Source organism: Anopheles aquasalis, chromosome 3, assembly GCF_943734665.1.
Source record: "Anopheles aquasalis chromosome 3, idAnoAquaMG_Q_19, whole genome shotgun sequence".
Taxonomy (NCBI): domain Eukaryota; kingdom Metazoa; phylum Arthropoda; class Insecta; order Diptera; family Culicidae; genus Anopheles; species Anopheles aquasalis.
Window position 1 is genome coordinate 14862501 of NC_064878.1, and position 20000 is coordinate 14882500.

General features: G+C 51.2%; 1 protein-coding gene across 23 annotated transcripts in view; it reads right to left on the bottom strand.

Moving 5' to 3' along the window:
• The window catches only part of LOC126578605 (patronin), a 45316-nt gene extending 26050 nt beyond the window's left edge, over positions 1-19266 (bottom strand). For all 23 annotated transcript variants that reach the window (XM_050241349.1, XM_050241357.1, XM_050241338.1 and 20 more), the window contains exons 1-3: positions 18279-19266; positions 232-543; positions 71-159 (exon numbers count right to left, since the gene is read on the bottom strand). In XM_050241349.1, the coding sequence (XP_050097306.1) occupies positions 71-159; positions 232-543; positions 18279-18350 (473 nt within the window). In that variant the 5' untranslated portion in view covers positions 18351-19266. The remainder of the gene's footprint in view (positions 1-70; positions 160-231; positions 544-18278) is intronic.
• Positions 19267-20000: the final 734 nt, after the last annotated feature.

The window sequence follows — 20000 nt, forward strand, 5'->3', positions numbered from 1 at the left end:
ATTTGGAAATTCGCGAGAAAAGCCACATAGTCGCGCGCGCGGGTCCTCCATGGTACCGCCGGCTACCTACCTTTCTAAAGCACTGCAAATTCTTCCACTGGAAGCCACCTCCTTAGCGTACAACACCATCAGCGACTCTATCACAGCCATATGTGCATTCTGTTTCGGGGAGTAAAAGAAGGAAAAATGGGTTTGTCTAGGCACGGATGCTTCGCGCGCTCCCGTACTTACAATTCTAAGAGGATTCGTCTGTATCAGCACCGTCTCGGTGAGTGGCTGATCCGGTGACTCGTTCACCGGGACCCCCTTCCGGGAGAGTGTCTGCAGGATCGACCAGTGGTTCAGGCTCTGATAGTTCGGGTCCGAGTAGATGTTACTCAGCACCTGACAGTAGATCGATGCGTTACCGAGCCCGACCACGATCTGCGGCTTCAGGTGATCCTGCCCATCGTGATCCCGGTAGAACGGATCCTTCAGTATCTCTGGCACACGATTGTTATACGCTTTCGATAGCAGCCACTTGACGGACGCTTTCTGTTTGGCCTGGATTGTGAAAGGGAAGAGAAGTGAAGACAGAAAACAAAACATAAATTAATGCAAGCAACATTTGATGGATGGTGCAAGGCATGGCATGGAGATGGCGGCATTGCGTTGCAAACACTTCTAATAGTGAAACTGTTCGCACTGTCACATAACAACAAGGCTACATTGCGCGCGCTGTTACTTCACCCAGCTAGCTAGCATATCGTAACGCCACGACGCATAGTAAAAACTGTTCCCGAGATTAATCTATCCATTGTTTGGAGCAGCTGAAAGATGGTAATGTGCCATCACCTCCTCCATGGGCGGTTTCGCAAAACAAGAAAACAATATTGTCAACGATCTGGCAATGATCCATCGGCCACAACACCAGCAGCAGCAGGCAGCTGCTGAAAAGTGTGACAAGGCTACTGTCGCGACGCCGACTTGAGACGCCCATTCAAGAGATACGAGCCCTTCTTCCTGGGCGCCCCCCTGTCGTCGTGCGATGTATATGTATGTCAACGCAATCCGCAAGGGCACACCACACCGGGCGAGCGTTCAATTTTATTGTTTTTCCTCCAGTCCACAATTATTGTTATTAGGGAACAGGCGTGCGGTGGTGCGCGCCCGCGCGCAAGTGCTTCGTAATCCCTTCAAGGACACGCACGCGGCAACCGGGACCATCAATTGCCGTTAACGGGCCTGCCGCCGTTTGCAGTTCCCGGTGGATACCTGGAACCAAGTTATTTGAGCGCACCCTCAGCAACAAACGACGGAACGGCGATTTACATACGGCCACCAAGCGGCCATAATTATGGGCCGGTTTCCGAACATAAACACACTACTACTGCGCGCGCTTCCGCTCGACCGACCGTTCCGTAGCTGTACTCCGAGACCTCGAGGCCATGGCCGGTAACGGCATTACATGGGCGGCGACTTTCACACCAAAAAGCCAACGGAACACGGTGCTCCACCACGGGTTAAAGGTGAACGATCCGTCAACGAAGGTTTGTTTACCTCCGGCCTGGCGGAGAGGGCCCCGACCAAGCACCCAAGAATCCCATTAGTTCCCATCACCCCCGGGCAGCTCGGTGGTTCCTTTCTGGCTGACATTAATATGCAGCATGCCAAATCACGCCATCCCCAAACACCACAACATCAGCCGGTTGTTAGCATCATGACGGCGTAACGCTCTATTCGATGTTAAACTTCGTTTCGTTTGGATTCGGTGATGGAGGATGCGTAATCAGTGGGAACGTCGTGAGACGAAACGAAAGAATTGGCAGCAAATGGAGGACACAGTGAAGATGATAAGAGCTTATCAGTGCCTCAGGAAGAAGCAGCAGCAGCAGCAGGCGCAGATGAGAATTGCAAGAACTGGCTTGAGGCGCTTTGGTGGTGGTGCAACGAAACGCGACGATCCGTCATCAAGACGGAGATATATCGCAGGAACGGATTTATTCCTTCTTTTGCCCCGGTCTGGATGGTGAGTAATTGGAATGCCAATGCCGCCGCCGTTGCCGCCAGCTCACTAACCTAATCTTATCGTAAGCCGCGAGAACGCGAGATTAAGGTACCGGTGCTCTGTTGCTTCACTCGTTGGCCACCTTTTCCCACGAGCCACGCAGCGAGCGAGTTCCAAAACTTTTCCAATTAATTCCCAATCCCCTCCCGTGTTGGCCGACCACGGCACGTTGTTGTGTTGTGTGTGCATCCGACTGAGAGGAAAATCGTGTAATGAATCCCAGGTAGCCCAAATCTGCGATCGAAAGCTCTCCACGGTGGCAATACGCGCGGCGCTGAGATGCATTTTTGGGTCAGACCTTCGGGAGCCCCTCCCCGGGTATCGAATTCGACTGCAGTGGCGCAGCAGATGGCGAAAGTGTGGGGCCATTTCGCTAATGAATGCATGAATAAAAGCGGATTGGAAGCGGTTGTCAGCAACGTGGTGCAGCAGCAATTTACGCGCCTAAATTTCCCAAATTTAATTATGGAAATCTCGGTGGTCCACGGCAAGGCCGTGCCGGCCTGTAACTGCTTGCGATGGTAGTGCAGACTCGCCCGGAAGTGTCTCTGTAGACAAACACTCCCTTCCTTGGTCGATGGAATTTTCTCTCCGAAAAAAAAGCTAATTCCACGGCTCCACTGGAGCCAGAGACGGCCACCAGCTGGGGCGGCCCTCTACTAAAAGGGTGTAGTTTCGATTTTCATGGCCTTTTCCCCGCGATTGAGCATGACCCAATTTTCTGTGACTGTATCGGGCGCGAGTGCGAGCGTGTGCGCGCGCCCGTGTAGTCGTTGATCATTTGTTTTCTCGAAGTCACGGTATTAAATTGGCTCGCTGTGCGTCTTTTACACTGAAAGGGAGGCCCTCCCGTGGCCAAACCTGGTTGGTACGGTGGAGATCATTTTCCTGGGGCCGAGCAGCACGACCCGGTGTCAACCGGTGATGTTTTTTGGGAATCGCTGCTGTACTCATCTGTCAGCGTCAGTACACGAGCAACATCGACCAGTCCGGATCATTTACATGACACGTCACAGCCGCGAGGAGCTCAGGCCGCATGTTTTGGGGGGGGTTTGTGTTGTCAGAGGCCACCGAAGAAGCCATCTGTTTTGCCCGGTGGTGCACATGTTGTACGTATTGGGGATTGGATTCACTGTTTTATCCAACCGTTAATCCAGGCTCTATTCGCTGCCTGACAGACAAACCTGATGACATCATAACACAGCTCGTAGATGGCGAATAGAATGGCCTTCTGGAGGAAGCGTGCAGCATCCAATTGAGTTATCTTTCGCATCGACAACGCTTCGATAGAAGCGGGGAGAAGATATATAAATTTCATCGCACATCAACTGGTATTTGGATAAACGGCAAATTGCAGAACAATTGCAACGAATGGTGTACCACCTCAATCGTAAATAGTGAGGTGACTCACCGGTCGAGCTGCAAAAATAAAATACTTCTCTAAACCGCCCGTGCTCCTCTCTTCGCTGCTCGAGCATAAATTGTGCACTTTCCGATCCGTACCGATGGGTGTGTCTGCGTGGCGAGGAAGAGACAGTGTATCCCTGTTCCACCGTATCCACAACGGCACCGTACCAGCTGCCTGGATGGCCCCTGTGGACGAGTGTTTGCACACACATAGTGACGACGTGTAGTGCAGAGCGTTTGCCTATTTTTAAAATAAACTCCTCCTGGCCCACAGACCGGGTGCGTCGTGCGATCATCAAGAAGAAACGATAGAGAGTCACACCCCTAAACCCCCCGATGGTAGCTGGGGCCGGGCCGCTGGTGTCGATGCATCTATGCTGCCTGCTGCCTCCCATTTGCTGGTGCTCTCATAAAGCTGGCAGCGACGCAGCATAAAACCGATATGGTGTGCATTCGACCCCAGCCACGAGAAACATCTGCTAGGCGGGGGTCCGTGGGGTTTTATGCGTTCGGTGGCATGGCACCGATCCTAAGCTCATTAACGATCTAGGAATAACGCACCAGACGCTCGCGGGCGTGCACGCTCATGCTGGTGGAGCTCAGAGCTCGATTTCGATCAGGGCATTGGCGGAGTAACAGATGATATCGGCGAGTCGGAAAGAGCCTCCTCGCCGGCCATATGAAAAATGAAAATGAATTCATAAACACACAAGCACTGCCGTTGTGGTTTTGAAAAAACAAAAACAGATTATTAGTGTTGTTTGGAGGGACTCATCGGTGCTTTCCCATCATCGCCGCTCTGTGATCGTGTTCGATCACAACAACCACAGATAAAGAACTTGGAAGAGAGAGAGATTAAGAACAAAACGGAGTGTGTAACTCATCTACCAGCGGAGGGCAGGGCAGGGATCGTCTCATTTTCCGGTTTGTCACACACGGCGGGATATATGGTAGAAGATAATAATAAAAATGGAAAACGCCCAGAATGAATTTCCGCCGCGTTTCGGAGTTGGATTAGTTTGGATTGTGCGCCTCGGATGGAGGATGATGGAGTGATTTCCGCTTCGGAGACAGGCGGGAGACTAGGGCGCATTTAGTCATTAACAGAATGTGGCCGCCGTTGCATTAAGCTCGCCGGAGAAACAACCATGTGTTCCAAATTCATGTCTCTGGTATTCGATCCGCTTGATACAAGGGGGAACTAAAGAAGTGATGAACTTTTCCGGCTCTGTTCCCGTTAAATTTGGTTACATCGGAAAAGAAAACTTTGTGGAACTAATAAGAAAGAAAAATTTGCAAAATGTATGCCCCACCGAAAAACAGAACATTGCATTGCTCATCGAATGCAGAAACATTTTGGGCCAAAAACGGACGTCGGTCAACCGCATAACCGAACAAGAACAGATCCAATTACTAAGTTGTGTTTTTTGTGTATTTTCCACGCAGACATTCTGTGTTGTCTGTGACGTGACTTCACGCCCTGCTAGTTGACACGCATCGGTGTCTAGAGCCAACAGCCAGGAGAAACAAGAACAATAACAAAAAACCCACTGAGGCTACCACTCCTTCACAGCACTCCTTCATTCCAGAAGGGGCGAACGAGAGGCTTCCATGGTGGACGACGAGCGTGATTTTTGGGCCGCTTCAACGCAACGCGACCGACAGAACGCAGAAATTTGAAACTTCAATTAGCGAGAAGGAACGGAAGTAGTATCATCTTACCGATAGTGCGCGAAAACAGGCGAAAAAGACTGAAAAACCACGCGTAATGCAATGCCGTTTGACGCAGAAACAAGTATCATTCTTCCGCTACGTTCCATGCCCAAGCCTCGAAGTCGCAGAGCCGCAGAACCTTAGACCGAACGGACGCTACAGTGATTGAATTAATCAATAAGCCCGAGGATCGCCCAAAAGGCAAATGAAAGCGTTCGCATGTTCGTGGAAATAGTGACGTCTGGTATGATAATTTCCAACCAGTTGCATTACAAGCACAACCGAAGGACCTAAGGTACTCGGTAGGTATATGAATCCGCTGGAATTCCAAGCGTCCAGTCCAAGACCTGCGTCAGTTCGTTCGCGTAATGCTAATCGCCAGCGACTGGAACACGTTGCTGTGGATTGTCGGTGGATCGTTGACGCTCGCGAATGGCATTCTCTCGTTGTGCTTGGAGCGGATGCGCGATCGTGTTTCTGAGTCGCGCGACTGACAGCACCTTCCGCGGGTGGATTGGAGGGGGATCCGGCTCTCCGGGCGTGTCCGTCACTACCAGTCCAGGCTTCCGGTTCGCTTCACAAGGCGATCGCTACGGACGTTCTGTACTGTACTGTGGAAAGCTTGTGTAATGAAGCTTATGATCGTCCACTTGAATGTAGCATGTTAGTAGATGATCATGCGGAGTGATGATCACATTCAATCGATATGCCAATGGTCTTAAACGTTAATTATATCAATGAGTCTCGACTTAGAAGCAGACATTACTTACAAAAGAATATAAAAGAGTTACTTCCTTTTAATAAAAGAAGTACATTAGTATAAATTGCTGTGGAATTCGTCGACCATATGTTCCAGAAGCACTCTAAATTATGAGACCACAGCTCGCTGGTCAGCTGGCCACACATCAGGTGCACACACGCGCGCTGGCTGGCTGGCTTGCTGGAATGATATCGGAATCTGGCCTACGCCTACACCACACCAGACCAGCAATCCATTCTCCTTGGCACACCTACGTGAAAGACGAGAAGATTGCGACTGCGACGACATTCGGTGGCCTTCGCGGCCGTGGTCAGTAGCAGCAACAGCAGCAGCACATCAAACACACTCTGGTAGCTTGTGGAGAGCTGTCTGTTCGGAAGCTCCAAAAACCTCCTAATTTATGCACCTCAAGCACGCAAAATGCGTTCAAGACATGACGTAACTCTGCGCCAGAGCAGCAGCGACAGCTTCTGAAGTGTGCGCGAGGAAAAGAACCGAGGCTTTTGTTCGCTCATGTGAGACATTTTTGTGATCACGCACGTAGCAGCTAAGGTGGCCCACCAGGATATTACCAATTACACAACTACAGAGCGGGAGAGAGAGCACTGGAAACCACAAATTGGAAAACGAAATTGATTTCATGGGTTTTCTCCTTCTCCTCCTTCCATTCCAGCTGTGCTCCAGTAGGACCCTCCTCGAATGTGCTGCAGCTGTAGATCTACCGTTGATCTACAGGTGTTGTCGAAGGAGTACCAGCCACCAGCCGGTACCAGCACCGGTAAGGTGTGAACCGTGACTCACGAACGTCGCCAGACAATTAGAGCGAGTCGTCGAGAAGAGGCCACCGAGCACGAGGTCAGGAAACGGGTGTCTGTCGCTGGAAAAAGGAATTTCGTTAGATCGCCTCTACACGGTGGTACCGGGGGACGACTTCCGAAATGACTGCAATCAACCTCCGCTCCCTCTCGGAGTGGATTATGTTGCGGTGGATGATCGTGACGATGGCATGGTTTTAATGTGCCATTACGACACCTGGCACGGCAGCTCTCTGGCGATCTCCCTGGGGACCTCTCTGAAGCATGGCAAACGGCAGACAACCGGCTCATTGGGTACCTTTGACCGAAAAACTCCGAGATTTAGGAGAAAGTCCCGACCCCGGGAGTAGGGCCGGATTCTTGCCGGTGTACTTTCTCACACGCGCTGAAGCGTTCGTGTGTTCGCGCGTCCTCTCTTTCCTGTGGCCTGACGGCCGATGAGATCGCTAAGCATGCGCCGAGTAACCGGGCGACACACGGGCAGATACGCAAATGAGCCACAAACGGGGGCTGGCGTTGGGGTTGATTGGCCGGCCGTACCACCCAGGAAAACGGAAAAATCGTGGCACGGGAGAGAAAGTGAAGGTTCCCCATGATCGGAGCCCCGAGCCTAAGCATGAAGCGCACGCTGAAGCCAACGACGACGACGACGACAACGACAAACGGAGCTGATGAACGGTTTGGTTTGGTTGCGTTGCCGACACGGGGGGGTTGCATAGTTAGTTTCTATAACTTCCTCCGTTTGGTGTTTGAGTTAGCAAAGGGTTGGTGGTTTTTGGCGAGGCCCAGTCCAGTCCACCCTGTCCCGCCCCGGGGGGTTTCATGGGAAACAGCAACAAAACAGCCACAACATGGGACCTTGTGCGCATGGTGGTACGAAGGGAGGTAGAGGTAACACAACAGGTGCAGCAGCAGCTCAGTGAACGTGCTCAGTTGGTGGTGGGCACAATTTGTAAATGAAAAACGGATAGACAACATCATGTTCGTTGGGCACCCTTGGACACTAGGCTGCGCTAACATACACCACTTACAAGTTCGGAGTTTGCGATTCAAAAAGACTCGTGCAGACGGACAACAACCACACATGCAACAAGTCAATTAGCATCGCCGGTTAGAAGTCCTCTCTCTCTCAGCGCTGTCCTCTTGAACTCCTGTGAACGTCAACCCCGGAATAGCCGTCACCAGAATTAAAAAAAACTGGAGTACAGACGGACGGATAAAGCGCGAGGAGTTACCACGGACCACGGTAGTCATTTCGACAAGAGACGAGACCGAGAACGGTTCTCATTAGGGCGGCTTGCTTGTGTGTCATATGATAAATGTGACGGAAGATTTTTATGTCAGGTCGTTATGTTGGCTGCACGAGCCAGTTCATGGGGTCACGGATCACTTGGGAGAGGAGAGGACCAGAGTGGCGAGAACGAGAACGAAAGATCAAGACACGCATGTGTCAGAGGGGCACGAGCTAGCGCGCACGGAGGTTAATCATCATCGCGACATTGTCTTGTGCTTCCTGTCCTCTCTCTCCCTCTCTCTCTCTCGCTTTGCGCGCATCATCATCGAGAATTAAGTGATCGAAATGGCCCATCAGATAAGACAGTTGTGTCCGGGACTGGGCACTTGTGAGAGGACGGAAGAGCAGTTCATCAAAAGCTCCATCGCAGTAACGTTCTCTCGCCTCAAGACTTCGAAACTCAAGCAAACAACGAACAACAAGTTACGGATGGACTCTCCTCCTCCTCCTCCTCCTCCAATCAGTTATGCCAGAAAGCATCGAACCATTTCTTGGTGTAGAGGGCCCTGGAAAAGAGAAGGCAGACGGGCGCATGTTTCGAGCGAAAGGAGGAAAGAAAGAAGGAAATCCTAATTTTTTTTTCTAGCTTCCTAGCGGTCGCCTTGCGGTCAGCCACGGAATTGCTCGGCATGGGAAAGTCTTTGGAAGGTGGTTTTCGGATGGAATGTTCGATATTTCGACCAATCATCCTCATCATCATCATCGTGGTCGTCGCCATCGTCATCGTGCAGTGGAAAAGCAGTTTCGTATCTTTTCGATCGCCACACGTGCCCACGGTGATGGAAAAGCCCCTAGCCCCCAGTGCACACGCAATCAGATCCAGATTCAGAAGAGATGAAATGCCACAACCCACAGACACTTGGCAGCAGCAGCAGCACCGGCCATGACGTAAAGCGTAAACATTCAATAAAAAAAGGTATTTCAATTGTGGCACCGGCCACGAATCCTAGGGCCGCCCCAACAACAGCATGAGAAGAAAGCTAGCAAACAAATGGCCGATAATTTGGAGTGGCCGCGGCGCGCCACGTCGCGCGAAAGAATGCGGAATTCGACAATCGAATCACTGCGTCGATTGCGTCATTTTTGGATCAAGATTACCTTCACGGCGCGGCGGACAAATTGAGGGGCGAAAACAAAGCCCAAAGAATGATTAGTAACCCTAGGCGGCCACTGATCAGACCACACAAAATCCTGATCAGGAGGTCGAGCCCTCAGTAAATCGATCACAAAATAGTCAAAAAAAATTGGGGTGCGATCTCTGTCAACGATCATCGATCACAGGGAGATTTTTTTCGGTCGAATCCAAAAACCTGCCACCCAGCAGCGTAGGCGCAATCGAGTTGTGCTGGTGAAGTTCGATGGCCGATGGTCACCACCCACCCTGTGTGGTGTACACAGCATTACGTAAACCGAGAGTCCGGTATGCCCCGTTAGCCCGTATAGAGGAGAAGAGACAGACGACGATCGCGACGACTACGACGCAGCACAACAACCGGTCGATCGGTAGTTCCCTGGTTCTGCCTGCCTGCCTGCCTGCCTCTCGGCTCATCTCGTCGACATCTTGCTGACGATGGCATTTCGTTTCTTTCTTCCGTTGGACGACGAAAAGACGATGACGATCTACAACTGGCTTCGAGGCCTTTTTGGCCTATTGCCGTGCCCTAGCCCCATCACCAGCATGATGATGATGATGATGCCCTCTCGCCCTAGCGGCAGCAAACCATAATTGCCTCTCGCTGCCCCCCCGGGTGGAGAAGAGGGCACCGAGAGTCAACATATGCGCCTGGGGGGGGGGGTGATGGTGGGGCGCGACGGGAAAGGCCATTGAGATGTTTCTCTGCCGCGTGTCTGTGTTTGCGATCTGCGGTAACTCCAGTTTCCAGATAACATTCCGTTCCTCCGACAGCACAACGAACTCCGCGCGCAGCATCTCGTGCCCTGCCCTGCGTGTCTTTGATTTGTTTATGCTCCCGAGGAGGAGGAGGAGGAGGAGGAGGAGGAGGAGGAGGAGGAGAAGGAAATGCAACCGGATCTTATGCTCTTCCAATGCTGAATAACACACGCCAGTTGCAGATGGGAGAAAGAGAGATCGTGACTAATGATTTGTGTGCAAGTTTGTGGCCGTCCAATGGTATCCAATATCTTGGGTTCTGGAGTTCCAATCGATGGCAATTATTGAGGGAGCATGCATGTGTTGAAAGTCGATGCTTCAAACAGGATGCACGCGGAACAAGCACGTCCGCAACAACATATGGCCATCGGGAGGAGTACAGCGATAAGCAGCGAGGTAAAAAACCGCTGATCAGATTCGAGTTGTTGAGTGATCTTTGCATCAATCTTCACAAATTAGATTACGCCCTTTCGGTCACTCGTCCGTCCACTTTATGGTAACTGATCCACCACCGAATCAGCAGTGTCTCTGGCTACATATCTCTCCCTCGCTTCCATCTGGTGACCTTGGCCGAAGCGACGGTTTATCGACAGGTTGGCCCCCTGGAACCAACCTCGTATCGTCAACCTACACGTCGCAGTGGCGGTTCTGCTCCTAGTGTTGCTGCTGCTGCTGTCCTTCCCAAGAGCGTATCGTTTGCTAAAAGCTGCCAGCCAGCACCTACCGGGACAGATGGCCACCACAGTCAGTGGTTGCGGTGGACAACCTCGAACAACCTCCTATACGGCGGAGGCGGCGGCGCCTACGGAGGTTTTTGCTGTTTTCAGCGAGCTGTTGTTCCATCATCACCACCACCAGGCGGCAGCAACTCTTTTGCTGTTGGTCCCCCCCCCCCCCCCCCCTTGGGTGGCATGTAGGTAAACAACCTAACACACCATCCAGTAACTGCTACTACTACTACTTTGCAAGCGCGACAGACAATCACAGCGCGCCACACCATGACATCATAGCCGCGTGTAGGTGTGTGGGGTGTGTAGGATGCAGTGCACTTCGCTTCTCATCACCATGACCTAAACAACGGCCAACCCCCCTCTATATCCCTACCCCGACAGTCCAAACTGACTGTCAAATAACTCTTCGGCTGCGCACACACATGACAATCGGTGAACAAAAGGTGATCTTAAAGGGGAGGCGGGTCGCAGGTGAGGAATGTCAAAGCTTTTTTGTGACAAATTATGGAGTTCTCCCTCTAGCTCGCCCCCCGCCAATATTTGGGTGTAGGCTCATCGCTAGGTAGTGTTCAATATTTATCAATGAATGAAGTCACTTGGCGGGTGTCTCTTAACGTCATCATCGCGAACTATCCGGCGCCCGGACATGGATGGTTGGTTTTCTATCTTTTGAAAGTTTTTCCCCATAACGCGCACATGTAAAGCACAATCAATCATCTAAAAAAACGGATACTTTGCCCGTTGATTTATCGTGTCGAACGCTAATGACCTTAATTATCTGGCCACCGTCTGTCCATCAGCGTGATTGGGTTTTGTTTGTTAAAATCGACGTGACCCCAGCGACAACAACGACGACAACGACTTGCTTGCTGGCGAGTTTTAGGGGTGAGTTGGCAAGATTTATAAAGATTATCTAACGCGTTTTACTCAATCAACAGTAAGATAACGGGCGCGAGGTGCTACTGTAGGGCCACTAAGGTGTGTAACATGGAGTGAAATATGACTTCCAAATACGTGAGCTCGCATACCACATAAGGAAAGTTTTTTGAACGATTTTCCGTCGCCCTTCCCGCCTTTGGCAGCATTATTAAATCGATATTCTGGGAGGATAAACCCCGTGTCCGAGGGAAAGAGAAGCGTATTACATTGCCAATGCATCTGGGCATGGCCAGGACCAGCCGTGGCAGCCGGATAGGTGTTCACGGCATGCGATAAACCAGCTCGATGTTATGATGCATTTGTTTACAACCACAATCTATGTCTGTCAATCGATTTACATCTTTGATGTTTCAGATACAGATATATAACAAATCATTAGCCAGAATCATCCTTCCTGGACTTGGCATCGCACATCCCAGTACTTCAAACGTGCCGTAACCCTTGCGTACCATTAGCACCTACTTCTGAGGAATAGCATCAGCATCAGCATCATGATGATGCTGCTGCTGCTGCTTGGTCGGTGTGAATCTGTTATGTTTTTTCTCGCCCTTGTATACATTACCACCTCGCTCGCTCATCACCTCATTTGGATCTTCCGTTTCCCATTTTTTCCCGCTCCAGTCCTTTTGCCTCCTAAACAGTTTCCTCTAAACCCCGGTCTGGTCTGTCTGGTTGGCGGTTTTTAAACAGAAATAGAGACATTTTTCCAGTGATATCACTGGATCGGTATTCCCGGCGCGGGTTTCGTTTCGTTTCGTGGTTATTTATAAGACTTCCATTCGCAGAAATAAAACATCGACAGCATCTCGGACGCTGCGCGAGCACGCGCCCCATACTTTCGAGACTCGCGAGAACCAAATAACGTAAAATGCACTGCAGAAAAAAAATATTACAAGAGGATCGCGGAGTGGACAACGACACTAGTGAGACCGCAATGAGGATCTTCGCTCCGTGCGCATGTGACGTAAGCACGCGGTTCTGTCACCATAAACTGTCGATCATGCTGCTCATCGCGCTGAGGAGGGTGGATCAATGATTTCGCGTTCTATCGAGTGACATCACCATCGGCGTGTGTCTTGGTGATCGGTAAGCACCAGCACCACATCACGTCGCACTGGCCACACTGGTGAGTGGGACGGAAATAGATACGCATACGAATCGGAAAGTGGGAATCGATGCCGATATAGAAATTCAAATCGGTTTGCTGTCGTGGCCACCGATCGCAAGCAAGTCAGAGAGAGAGCGAAAGAGAGATGGTCTCTCTCGACGAGGGATCGTCTCTTTACCACGGAGTATCGATCACCACAACGAGCGGACGAGCACCCAAAACCCATTAGTTACTTCCTTTTACAAATCCACCGGTTTTTGTTTTTGGGAGAGGAGGAAACTTTTCCTGTCATTCTACCCCCTTTGATTTGTTTGCTTCTGTCTTTGGCCACCATCCCAAAAAGGCTGTTCTTCCGCCCAAAACAGAGAGACACAGAGAGAAAGAGAGAGAAAGCTTGCGAAACCGCCATCGGCCAGCGAGTGGCGAGAGAGAAACGACGACGGGACGACGACACGCATCACGATGGCCGCGACTCCCGGGATGCACTTTCTAGTCAGCCGGAGCCAGGCGGTGTTCAATAAATTTAAATTTCATTTTATTGCCACCACCTACACCCTCCTACACTCTCTTCCTCTATCACCGATGGATCCATTAGGTTGCTTTTGGTTATGCTTCATTTTATTTATTTATTTCCAGTGCCGCCCAAAAGGGGGCCTCCCTCCAGCGGTGCTGTTTTTTTATTTTGCAATCCCACTAACCCACAAACCATACCCGAAAGGTGCGCACCAGGTTTTAGCAATGAGGCCACTACACCCTCACGCTGGCCCACCGCCCCTCGAACGTATATGCTGCTGACCACCGTAGCGGGTGGTGTGAAACAGCACCAATCGTCGTCCCTAACGGTGCTATGCTTCATCAAACCGGTGCTGGATCATAAAAATCGCGCTCCAAGTGGTGGCTTTTTCGAAAATCGAAAATTACCGATCATAAATGAGCCAGCGATCGATCGAGGTCGTTGCTAAAAAACGAGAAAACTAATCTTATGTCACTTTGTTAGGACGCCATTCCGAGAGCCATCATTTCACCAGCTAGGTAGCACCAGGTACAAGCAGAGAGAGAGGTTTCGTTCTTTCAAAATCAGGTATTCAGGTTACACATCAAGTGGCCTCATACCACACTCTAGGTCTAGGCGAGCTGCAGGTGCAGGTGCAGCACTGCTGACAACCGCATTCCGTCATCATTCCGGCGAGCCGCAGCACCGCGAGCATATGAGCGACGTCGTGTATCGTTTGGAACATTCAAGAAACACAACATAATCACATCTTTCGCTCGTTGGATGGTTGTTGAAACATCGTGCGCGCTCTTCTCCTGCAGGTGATATACACGTACGCATCACGTCGTGTCATGCGGCGTAGATCTCTGCCTTCTAAGGAGCATAGAGAAGGCTCTTCGGTACGCACAGTGTACCTAAGAGTAAGGTAGCAGAGTAGCAAGGTAAAGACAGTCAGTCATCTTTATCATCGGGGATCAGATCCAGGCGATTGGCATGCAGGCAGGCAAACTGCACACCTGTGTGCTCGTGTTCATGCATTAGCATTGAAGCGCAAGACAGAAGCCACCCACCACCACACTAGGGGGGTCATCACGCAGCAGCATCACCAAGATATCGTTCGCTGCTGCTGTTGCTGCTGGTGGTGCCACCCCGAAATGAGGTGATTGCAGAAAATGATAGTTATTGCGCGAATGGCGCTCGCCAGCCAGTCTCCTCCCACCCACTTTCCTTTCTGTTTTGATATGCATCTTCGCCGCACGCAGTCACCACCACCACCACCACCACCAGGCTAATAGATGCGCTGTGGCCCGCCCGTTGCCGGTCGATTTCTCCCGGTCCCCGGGACTCTGTGCGGCTGCTTCCGTTAATGATAGCCGTGCGAAAACCACGACCGGGAGGCCCACAGGCCCACAGGGGTTTCCTTCTCGTCGCGAAAGCTGTGACGCGGTTTCGCGCTCGAGATTTTCGGTGGGCACACCCCCTGAAAGGGGCCACCACTTTGCCATTTGCTGATCTACAAAGATCTACACGCGATAACGATCGCGATCGGAATCGACGAGCCACAGCAACTCTCGAGTGACTGTCGCGATTGGATAAACGAGCATTACAAGCATTTAAAGGCTGTTGCTGCTACACTATCGCGCCCGCGTAATCGCGTATCGCGGTCGCTGAGCAGAGAAATGATAGCGGAAGCACCGTCAGGGTGCGTACGGCCGCGTGCTACGGGGTTTCGTTGTCGATTAATTAATCAACAAAGTGGAAAACCGGCAAGAAAGGCAGAAGCGGGGAGTGTTCCCATCACCCCCGCGCGCGAGAGATCGAATGACGTCACACCATGGCACTGGGCGGTCGATGATCTGCACCAGAAGCTACGGAAAGCGCTACGTCATACGGCAACGAGCGGTCCGATTGGCTCGCATTGGGAAGAAGAATGGTGGTGCAATCATGAATTGCATTAAGCCATGGCAAGCGAACTCGTTGCTGCTGCTGGTGCTTGACTGATCATCATCATATGGCCGGTCGGTTGCTTGTCTGGACGGATCGGTACATCGATGCAATCAATTCCAACCTGCTGCTTGTCGGACACATGTTTCGCTCGTTGCAGCCGTTTCCGTGGGACTGATAGCACCACAGGGAGCTGTAGTGATCTAGCTAACAGCTAACAACTGCATTCGAAGCTCAGGGGGAGCGTCATGAATTATTTCAATATTTAATATTAAGCCAGACGCCCTGGTCCCTCTCTCTGCTGGTGCTTAATGTGCGAAACTAGTTAATGTCGACACCTTTCACCTTATCGCACCGCTCGGTAATGGTGTTTAGCCCCGCTGCGGTGTTGTTGCTACAAAACTGTTTGTTCCCCATTTATCTATAGCAACATTTTTGCAAATTTCCCGTGCAATTCACAGTCCGGCCTGTGCTGTGGACAGTTTCTGTACTCCTGCTGACCATTCTCATGCTTGCTGACCAAAATACTGATGTAAATTCATTTATCATTCTGTTCCGCGTGCTTGTGACACCCATTGTATTCCTCCATTGGCCACGTGGATGTTCGGGAGGGAAGTTTCCAGAGTCCAGAGTCCAAGAAAAGGAGCTCAGGAAAATCTCCCGGGAAAGCAGACAGACCGAGGAGACAGATCGAGCTCCCGTCGAGGCGTCACTCATCATCATCATCATCATCTGCTGGTGCGCGGCCAGCGATGGGACGGGGTGGTTCAGGTTGACCACCGGACCGAACCCAACTGGCACGCTACCTTCCCCCCCGCCGCACCCTGCACATCTTCTGCAGCGCACACCACAGATCGCTCCGGTTTTCTTTTCAATGGCTAATAAATTAAAATTCTGCCTCTTAATTTGATTTCGTTGTCTCGTGTGAATGTGCACACGGACGGCACCGGTACCGGGATGCACGCCACCGCGAGGCGCTATGCTGGAGCAGCACTAGCAGCAGCAGCAGCAGCAGCAGCAGCAGCAGCCGGAGCACCATTTTGTGGTGTTTGTGTGCGTGAAATGGCGCTCGCTGGCTGGACCGGCTGTGGGCGCACGAGAGGGCGCTTTCACCTGGCACGGAGGCAGCGAGAAGTCTCGTCTCGTCCATGGGAGTTCGTTCAGCCTTCACTAATCGGTTTCGAGCTGCTGCTACACCAAGCAACACCCATACAACCATCCGTGGTGGCTTGCGATGCGTACGCGTCCGCATAAATCATCAATGTGGCTCGCTGACTGACTGGCTGGCTGGTATTGGCCTGTTAAGGTGCGCCAGACCGGTGCACCACCGCCTGGAATGACAGGAACGGAACGCGTGAAAGTGTTGCTGCCACTCCACAGTGTGGCCGCACCGCTCCTCTTCTTCTTCACCGTCGATAAAAGAATCGGTGGGATGAAATGTGTACGTCCAAAAACAGACAGCGCAACAGTGATAAGAAGCTCACAGGCAGGCAAAGGTACACAAGCCGCTCTCGTCTGTCAACAAACTCTGCCGGCACACCCTGGTCTACGTGCTTTCCATTGCCAGCCACATCTCCGTGAGGCGATAAGTGAATTTCGGTGCCTTCGCCCGGGGTGGCTGTTTGGTAGGAAAGCTGCTGCTGCTGTTGCGGAAGTGATCGCCATCAGGGGACAGGCGAAAGGCCAACGGCGGAAAGCAGCAGTTTGTCAAAGCGAATCTCGGCGGTGGGGAAGCTAAAAAGCGAAAGTGAGCGCCAACAGCCTTCTCATCATCTCACGCGAGGTCGGCAAGGGCACACGAAATGGCCTAAAATGGGAAATAAAATGAAGAAATATATTCATCCGTTTTATTTTTCTTTTTTAAGGCTACAATCTCTTGCCTTCGCTTGCAAACAGTCTCTGCCTCTCGGTCTCTATTGTAATCTACTTACAGGATGATCATCATCAACCACGGATATGTCCCCGGTGCAAGAGATGCGTCCAATAAAGAGGTAATTCATGCCAGCTTCATGGGCACCTAAAGCGGTTGATGGTGGGGAGTGCAGGGGGCAGGCTTTGATAAGAAGTTTACGAGTTGCCTCCACTGTAACCTCCGGTACTTCAAACCTCCAAGCGCCCCAGATTCGTGGGGCTGTGTGGTGCAATAGAAGAGTCGAAATGTGAAGCAGCCGCAGCAGATACCAGGCATAGCCAAGCATGATGGAGAAGGGAGGGCGTAGGTTCCTTTTGGAATTCCATCGCAGCGGAGCCAGCGAGATGGAAAGAAACGGTTGATGGTGCGTTGTACGAACGACGACCACGAACCAGCAACGAACATCGAGTCGGGTAAGATTGGCAAATGATCCATCATCTTGTTCGCTCCGGTCACCATCACCGGTGTGTGATGTCATGGCAGCGAAGTAGGCACCTTCTGCGGTGGTTGCACGGAATGCAACACATATATTTATGTTGGAAAAAGAAAACTAAGAGAACTAGATGTGAGCGCCGAGGGTCACGCCTGTTTGTCATGTTAATTTTCACCCATCACATGCTCATGTCGTGTGGCCAAGCCCACCACCGAAAACCGTGGCGGAATAGGAAGTGAATTTAGTTAATTCGCGCACTGTATCACCTTGAACTGCGTGAATTTCCATCAACACACCTCTGCGACTTCTCTGCGGCCGAGGTTTTTGGTGTTGACCAGAGAGTGTTGACCTTTTCCACACAATGCTCCACCGCTGGAGGGAGGCAACATTATTATCAGGAAGAGGAAAGAAGACACACATATCACAGATCATGTAATATCACTTCCTGGGTTGTACTTCCAATTGAACCGCGATTGATAACGGTGCCGTTCTGCAGAGGGAAGATGCTGCTCCACACATGCAAGCACACAGGCACGAGCACACAGCACAATGTGAGCTCCACATTTCGCACACCAAACTGTTGCGCAAACGCGACAAAACAGCGCCACCAGCCCCATCAGATGACAGGTGCCCCCCGCCTTCCGGACGTTCCGTTTTCCAGTGGAAAATACTGTCCACGCATTGATGCTTTGTGTTGTCCCTCCGTACCGAGATGGGCGAACTGATGGCCTTGTTCAAGGTGACAGGCCGGAAGAACGGTGTGCTCCCCTTTTGGTTGCTGTGGTACTTACAAATCGGGATTCCTGGGTTTCCATGTCGTACGCAGAGCGCGACGCTGGCTGCTGCTGCTGTTGGGCATCCATTTTCACAACGGGGTGTGGGTGAGAACACACAGCAAGACTTTTCTCCTTAAGCGATGAGAAGAAGGTTTCTCCGGACCACCGCGCACGGTCTAAACGGCATCACCAACGGCCACCACCGGGAACCGTTGCAGCATTTGGCGACTCTTGGATGAGATGGAGATGGAGGCTGCCTTCCCCCGTTTGACCACGCGAACAAACTTTCTTCCTTCTTTGGCCCTTCTCCGGGAGCCACGGCACACGGCACACGTACACAATTGGCGCACACGCACAGACACACACACACAAACACGCACAGACGTTTTTCGTCACCCACCACAAAAAAAAACGACCAGAGGAAAATTCTTCCAAACACACACTCACTCACAAACACACACGGGGATTTTTCCACTTTTCCAAAGGTTGCTCAGTCAACCTGCGGGAAATTGTGCGGCACGCAAATCGAAGCCGATGACGAAATCACAAAACGCACAAACACCCTCCGGATGAGTAATCCACCGCCACCGCCACCGCTGCTGCTGTTGTCGTCGCAGCCAAGGTGGAGCACCTGGTGGAAAGAACACAATTTCACGACCCACGGAACCGTTCACTTCCGGGATGGGACACACGGGTGGCCGGGGAACGATCGGAAAATTCAGCCTCGCAGCCTTCCGAGGCGATTTCAGGCCAGCTCCTCTCGTCGGGTGGCTTCGTCGGGCTCTTGCTTCTTGATTTCTTCCCGTTTGTGCGACCTCCGCCACCAGCGCCGTCACCGTGTGGTTAGTTTTTCTTATTCTTTCACTCCGCCTAGCACTGCCACACACACACGCACGGACACGCGGAAACGGATTCACGGGCTTTTTGCACGGAACGTACGCAGATTCGGGGCACCGATTTCCGAGCGTGGAGTAAATTTTCCGCGAGGCAAGAAGGTGAAGATTTTTTTTGGATTATTTTACGGAGGTGTGCTGAATAACCCACTGACAGCTTGTTCGGCGCCATCGTGGCTGTCATTGTTGACAGTCAGAGGTACTTGCCAACTTTAGATCACTTTGGTGCTCTCCCACTTTTGTGGACAACCCCTTTACAGGACAGTATTCGAAAAACCACGAAAACCCTAACTCTTAGCAGGAGAGGTTTCACGAAGTGTTCACATGATTTTTGTTAAAAATGGAGTCCTTGACCTAGAGCAGTGATCTTAAACTCGCGGCTCAAATTCTAGCTCAAACTGCAAGAAAAGCAATTGTTGCAGCCTTCTTGCAGACAATCGGCAGATTGATTTTAAAATGAGTGCCAACTGCCGAACGTGCCACGTGATGAGGAACACTAATGAAGAAACGGCAAAGAGTGCACAGATTATGTGTTAAAAATTTCAAATCGATCGGACCAGTAGATTTTACGGTCACCGACTTCGAAAACGTTGGTTTTGGGAAACGCACTTCAAAGTAGCAAGCTGGCTGGAGCGAATTTTCAAAAATCTGTACCTTAGTCAGTTTTGCTTCGATTAATCCAGAACTTTTACACAATACTCTTGAAAATATCAGCCTTCAGGGAAAAATGTTAAAAAAAATGTGTCACAAAACAAAATTAAATACCGAAGCCCCTTCTTAAGGGGGGACTTCGGTATTTTCGGGCCAAAAAGAGGCCCGTTTTTGACGACTTTCTATGGCGTAA